Genomic DNA, 6,970 nt, shown 5'->3' on the forward strand with positions numbered 1-6,970 from the left:
TCTCATTTTCTAGCATCAGTAAGGCGTCTCTCTCTCTCTCATCTCCATCGTCTCTCAGCACCACCCAGGCGCCTCCCTCTGTTCTCCCATATGCTTGCACCAGGCTTGCTTGGGAGCAGGTTCCTCAGACAAGACAGGGGATTATACTCTGCGGCTTAGGCTTGGATGCTCTTGGAGAAAGAGTCGATTCTTTGGAGGGAAGGAGGGGAACGTAGGTGAGAGTGGGTTCACAAGAATTCTTGTGTAGTATCGCTACACAATAATTCTCTTTCATATACGTCTCGATGCTACTGAAAACAGACATCGCGGAACAGATTAACAATTACTCACTTGTTTTTTTGGGGGGATATCTCGCTTGGTGAATTCTAGGAGAGAAATTGGTTAGACGCTGTACTACTCTGTGATGCTAGACACTACTATGCTTGTGATACTGGACACTACTGTTCTTGTGATACCGGACACTACTGTTCTTGTGATACTGGACACTACTGTTCTTGTGATACTGGACACTACTATGCTTGTGATACTGGACACTACTGTTCTTGTGATACTGGACACTACTGTTCTTGTGATACCGGACACTACTGTTCTTGTGATACTGGACACTACTGTTCTTGTGATACTGGACACTACTGTTCTTGTGATACTGGACACTACACTTCTTGTGATACTGGACACTACTGTTCTTGTGATACTGGACACTACTGTTCTTGTGATACTGGACACTACTGTTCTTGTGATACTGGACACTACTGTTCTTGTGATACTGGACACTACTGTTCTTGTGATACTGGACACTACTATGCTTGTGATACTGGACGCTACTGTTCTTGTGATACTGGACACTACTGTTCTTGTGATACTGGACACTACTGTTCTTGTGATACTGGACACTACTATGCTTGTGATACTGGACACTACTGTTCTTGTGATACTGGACACTACTGTTCTTGTGATACTGGACACTACTGTTCTTGTGATACTGGACACTACTGTTCTTGTGATACTGGACACTACTGTTCTTGTGATACTGGACACTACTGTTCTTGTGATACTGGACACTACTGCTCTTGTGATACTGGACACTACTGTTCTTGTGATACTGGACACTACACTTCTTGTGATACTGGACACTACTGTTCTTGTGATACTGGACACTACACTTCTTGTGATACTGGACACTACACTTCTTGTGATACTGGACACTACACTTCTTGTGATACTGGACACTACACTTCTTGTGATACTGGACACTACACTTCTTGTGATACTGGACACTACTCTTCTTGTGATACTGGACACTACACTTCTTGTGATACTGGACACTACACTTCTTGTGATACTGGACACTACTGTTCTTGTGATACTGGACACTACTGTTCTTGTGATACTGGACACTACTGTTCTTGTGATACTGGACACTACTCTTCTTGTGATACCGGACACTACTGTTCTTGTGATACTGGACACTACTGTTCTTGTGATACTGGACACTACTCTTCTTGTGATACCGGACACTACTGTTCTTGTGATACTGGACACTACACTTCTTGTGATACTGGACACTACTGTTCTTGTGATACTGGACACTACACTTCTTGTGATACTGGACACTACACTTCTTGTGATACTGGACATTACTTTTGAGGTTAGCCAACAAGTGAACTCCCAAGCAGCCAATCACAAGTTTCTCTAGGCTGGAGGTCAAGTCTTCAAGAGCCATTGAGCCAATCAGAGAACGATCATTTTTTATATCTAAGAATATTAAATATTAAGTTCCTGGTGAGATGGATTTGTACTCAATGTACAAGTTGTATACATGTCGCAATATTTACTCCAGTACTGTACATGTACAGGAAAAGAACAACGGGGAGGATTTTTTGTTTTTTTCTACTATTTAAAACAAAAATTTCTATGATATGTTTTGTCATAAGTGTTCTAAAGCCTACTGTGAAGTAAGTAGTGTGGTTGACACGCCGCTGGTCGAACAGGGTCATGATTGGGTCATGTTCGAGACTGGTTCTAAGGTCACAAACATATAAAACTATCAAACATGGCCGGAACGAGTCAATGAAATTTCACCCGTGCCTAATTTGCAGTATTTCTCCCTAGGTGGAGTGTAATAGGGCTCACAACACCCCACAGCGGTCTGCGCTCCCTATTTCTGCTATAAATACATTTTATTTTTACTTTTGAATATCATTATTTTTATTATTTATTATTATTAATATTAATAATAATAGCATTAGAAAGAATAGTATTCAAGGGCTTATAACTGAAGGGAGAGCAGAGGACTTCTGCAGACTGTCACAGGTATAGCGAGCAGAGAGTCCGCTGCTGTTCCTGTCGTCAGCAGAGTTGCTCCTGAGGTGTCAGGGTTTCCGAGGAGCGGCGTGGGTGGTGCTGAAGGGGAACGCCAGCTCTCCAATGCAAATCTCCTTCAGGAGAGAGGCTGAGACAGCCCGCGAAGGCAGCTGGGGGGGGGGTGGCACAGCAGCAGCAGGAGCAGGCTACGACGATGAGGTGTGGGGTGGGGTGTCTTACGTATGCTAATTCACTTCTTTGTCAAAATTATGCCGTCGTTACTCTGTTGGTGGATGACTGCATCCTCGACGCCATTGTGTGTGGTCGGACATATTTCTTCCCTCCCTGGCCGCCCCTACACCCATCTTCCTCTTTCCCTTCTCCCTCCCACATATATGTCTTCTCTCCCATAACTTTTCTTCCTACCATCCAACCTATCGTCCCGTCCCACTTTCCTCTATGTCGTTTTCTACTTCCCTATTAGTTCGATTTTTAAGCAGCGCTGAAGGCACAAGCATGGAACTCGGGTCTGTCAACCGGCTCCTTTGGTTATTAGACATAGCCAAAGATAGCAAGATATCCAAAACAAAGCAACACAAGGCAATATATAACAGATTATAAGCGACGAGATCAACGTTACGTGTGGCTGGTCAATGTGCTCTAAATCACACACAGTCCCGCCCTTACCGTTTTTTGTGTACCTTCCATCCTCTTCCCATCCCCTCTCCTCTCACACCCCTCTATCTTCTTCCCCTCCCCCCATCCCTCCACCAGCGTCCCCTGGAGTGTGGTTCACGCTCGACCTGCGGCAGTAACCTGGGAGGCCTCGCCCTCCTGTTGGTCACCTTCTCCAGAACACTGTGGAGGGTCGTGGACGGGGAGGGTTGCGGACGGGGAGGGTCGTGGACGGGGAGGATTGCGGACGGGGAGGGTCGCGGACGGGGAGGGTCGTGGACGGGGAGGGTCGCGGACGGGGAGGGTCGTGGACGGGGAGGGTCGTGGACGGGAAGGGTCGTGGACGGGGAGGGTCGCGGACGGGGAGGGTCGTGGACGGGGAGGGTCGCGGACGGGGAGGGTCGTGGACGGGGAGGGTCGTGGACAGGGAGGGTCGTGGACGTAGAGGGAGCTGCATGTGTATTATAGGCCCAACAGGAAGAGAGAAGGTCCGAGGTCACTACCTTGAGGAACAACACCTGCAAGTGTGAGTGGGGGAGTCCTTTGGATGGCGTCTTATTGTTCTCTGCAGTGAGCTAATATTGGATAAAAGTTCACGTTCTACATTATGATGAACTTTCTAATTTAATTATTTATCTTATTATAAACTGAAAAATTAAATCAAATAAAAAATGGTATTCATAATTTTTTTTTACTCAGGTGGGTACAAGAACAGACGACTACTGACTCCTGTTAGCAGGCTGAGAGCTTTCCCTTCCCTTAGTTCATGTTAAACCTTACCCACTAGTTCCCCGAAATACGACCCGCCAGTCGTTTAACAACTGTCCATTTACAACTGAGCTAATTTACTCAAATTTACAAAAGAGAATTTACCTGTTGTAGGGCTTGTATTTGCTTCTTAGCATCTGGTATCAATGTCTGATACATTGAATTATGTTGGTAAAGATTATCTTTGCTAATTTTGGAGAGAGAACTATCTCCAGGGCTATGTTGTGAGACCTCTGTTGTTCACCAGAGTCATGAGTGGATAATACCAGGACATTATATTGAGTGATTCACATTGCAGGTCAGATAGGTCGCTCCGGTCCAGATTATGACATCCCCCATCCAAAGACATCAGCTATTATGGGACTACTGTCAGTCAAACTAGGAATCCTCCACCTAACTAAGACTTTCTCAACTAAAGTAGAAATCAACCAAAACAGGTCTCCTGCGATCTCAGTAAGAGGTCCTATCGCAGATCAAAGGGCACCAAATTTGTCGAATATGCCTTCTGATTGAAATAAAATGCTTTTGAAGAAGGCAGGACTTCGCTAGCCACACTAGGACGCCCTTAGACCACGTCCGGATGCCCTCGACAACATCAGACAAGGGCGTCCCCAATCAAGCACTTCTAGGCTGCCCTAACGAGACAAAGACTTCCTTGCTCTAGGACTCTCTACTAGATATTCTCAAGCGAGGAGCCCGTCTGGCTGGCTCTGTGTTCCCCGCTGAAGAAGACATCTCAAATTCAATGAAGGTTTTAGTGGTCCATAAGCTCGAGGGAGCAGATTACTGGCGGTATATAAATCTGATGTAAAAACTCGCTCTGCTGATGACTCGTCGAGTTTTGATTCTTTCCTCAGCTGCCTCTAACCCCCTGTTCCCCACTCCCGGCCTTGACGCCCCCCACTCGACCTCCTCCTGCCCTCAAACCGACCCCTTCCTGTGACCACTCGACCCCTAACCCACCCCAACATCCAAGACTCACCACTGTTCTCTTACTCATTCCATTCCTACTCTTATCCAACTCCCCAACTTCTATTTTGTGCTCTCCACCTTCCTCTAGTCTCCTCCCCTCCCACTCCTTCCCCTACCCGAAATTTTCCCACCCATTCCACCTTATTAAATTACTCTCGCAATGACGCGAAACTATATTGGGCGAGTAGTTATCATATGTGACTGATTTTGAGGTCATCATATGATCTCCAGCACTGTTATCGCCACACATCAACACCAACTCCACCACTACCCCCACCACCACCACCACCACCACCACCACCACCACCACCACCACCAACACCACCACGACTACCACCACCACCACCACCACCACCACCACCACGACTACCACCACCACCACCACCACCACCACCACTACCACCACCACCACCACCACCACCACCACCAACACCACCACCACCACCACGACTACCACCACCACCACCACCACCACCACCACCACCAACACCACCACGACTACCACAATAAAGGGACACAAACAGCCGGTCACTGCAGGAAAACCGATTGCCGAGTTGACCCAAACTTTTGATAGGATCATAAAACGAGTTTTTCACTTCACTACCCTGCTGTTTGGGGCTTATCCAGTTATTGCCGAGCACAGCCCTGGGAATACTATGTGGCCGACCCCACCAGTTAGGGCCGAGCACAGCCCTGGGAACCCAAGCACGACAATTAGGGCCGAGCAGAGCCCTGGGAAAACTGTGAAAGACCGATCTTAGAGCAAGATTTTTGTAAGTTTTTATAAGACGGGATGACAGAGGGAGCGGCAGCAGGAACCGTAGATACAGCACGTGGAGCTGTTACCGTATGTGTGTGTGTGTGCGCGTGTGCGCGCGTGTGTGTGTGTGTGTGTGTGTGTGTGTGTGTGTGTGTGTGTGTGTGTGTGTGTGTGTGTGTGTGTGTGTTTGTCATATCATCACACTACCACCAATAATCTGCACCTCATACTTATATCCACCCACACTCATGAATGTTTGGTCTTTGCTATGACACAATCCACCAATCCCATTTTTTTTTATATATACAAGAGTTCTGACATTCTTGTTCCACCAACTATATGGTGGTACATGTCTAATATGTATATTTATATGTAATATCTATCTATATGTTTCTATCTAATATATCTATATCTATATGTCTAATATGGTACAAGGTAATGTGTTCCATAAATCCATAACCCCTTTATCACTATCTTCAACTATCTTTAACTATTTTCAACTATCTTCACTTTATGTAAAAAGAAATTTCCTTTCATGTAAGCACTAGATCCAGGTACTATTAATTTGAATTCACACCTTGAGAGTTGTGTACTGTCAACTGTCCAAGGCCTTGTACCGCCTCGTGGCTGTGTGCTCTCACAAGCCGCAGGTAGAGAGACTACTTGCGGCTTGCGGCATGATGATTCAGTTCTCTGAGTCGGGAACTTTGACAACTTGACCTCAACTGTTGTCAAGAACGTCACCCAGACATTTGCAATCCTAGGAATATTAGGTTGGCAGGGAATTTCCCTCATAAGTGGTCTCGGGCAAGGAATATTAAATTGTAATGGATAATCCGTCCCGTGGGAAGGATATTAAATTGGCAGGGGAAATTCCATGGTAAGTGGTCCCTGTCTAATAAATTCTCAACTATTGCTTCCATTTACGTATGAACACTAGACTGGTCCAAGAACTAAAAGGGTTGGAGTACGAGGAACGACTGCGGGAACTGGATCGTACTACAGTACATGTGAGACGGAGAGATGAGACATGATTGCGACGTAATTAGTCATAATTAGTGCTGTATATATATAAGAGCTGTTTAGCAGTTGTACCAGCTGAAGGAGAGGCCATGGGTTGGAGCTGGATATACAGATGAGCCATAGTGATGTAAGAAAGTAATATATTTAGCCTTTAAGGCGAAAAACGAAGTGAGTTAGAGGAGGAGGCTTTTAAGCCTCATTACAGGCAGATTAAAGAGTAGATGTGATCGAAATGGGCGGCCATAGTGGGCGGCCAGAGTGGGCGGCCATAGTGGGCGAGGACAGTGGGCGGGCTCCACTGTGTTAGATGACCGACAGCTGAAATGGCGGGGCCCAAGAGCAGACGGTCGATCCTGTTGACACATTATGGTGGCTGAACGCGCGTCCGCGAACACGCATTCACACCACAACACCCCACACCACAACACCCACACCACAACACCCCACACCACAACACCCTACCACAAC

At 46.5% G+C, this 6,970-nt stretch overlaps 1 protein-coding gene across 1 annotated transcript; it reads right to left on the reverse strand.

The window, feature by feature from the left end:
- Positions 1–406: 406 nt before the first annotated feature.
- On the reverse strand, positions 407–1,723 carry LOC138373324 (spermatogenesis-associated protein 31H1-like). The gene has a single exon (XM_069339514.1). It carries the CDS (start codon positions 1,721–1,723, stop codon positions 407–409), a length of 1,317 nt encoding a protein of 438 aa, XP_069195615.1.
- Between the last annotated feature and the right edge of the window lie 5,247 nt (positions 1,724–6,970).

Source organism: Procambarus clarkii, chromosome 42 (genome assembly GCF_040958095.1).
Source record: "Procambarus clarkii isolate CNS0578487 chromosome 42, FALCON_Pclarkii_2.0, whole genome shotgun sequence".
Lineage (NCBI taxonomy): Eukaryota > Metazoa > Arthropoda > Malacostraca > Decapoda > Cambaridae > Procambarus > Procambarus clarkii.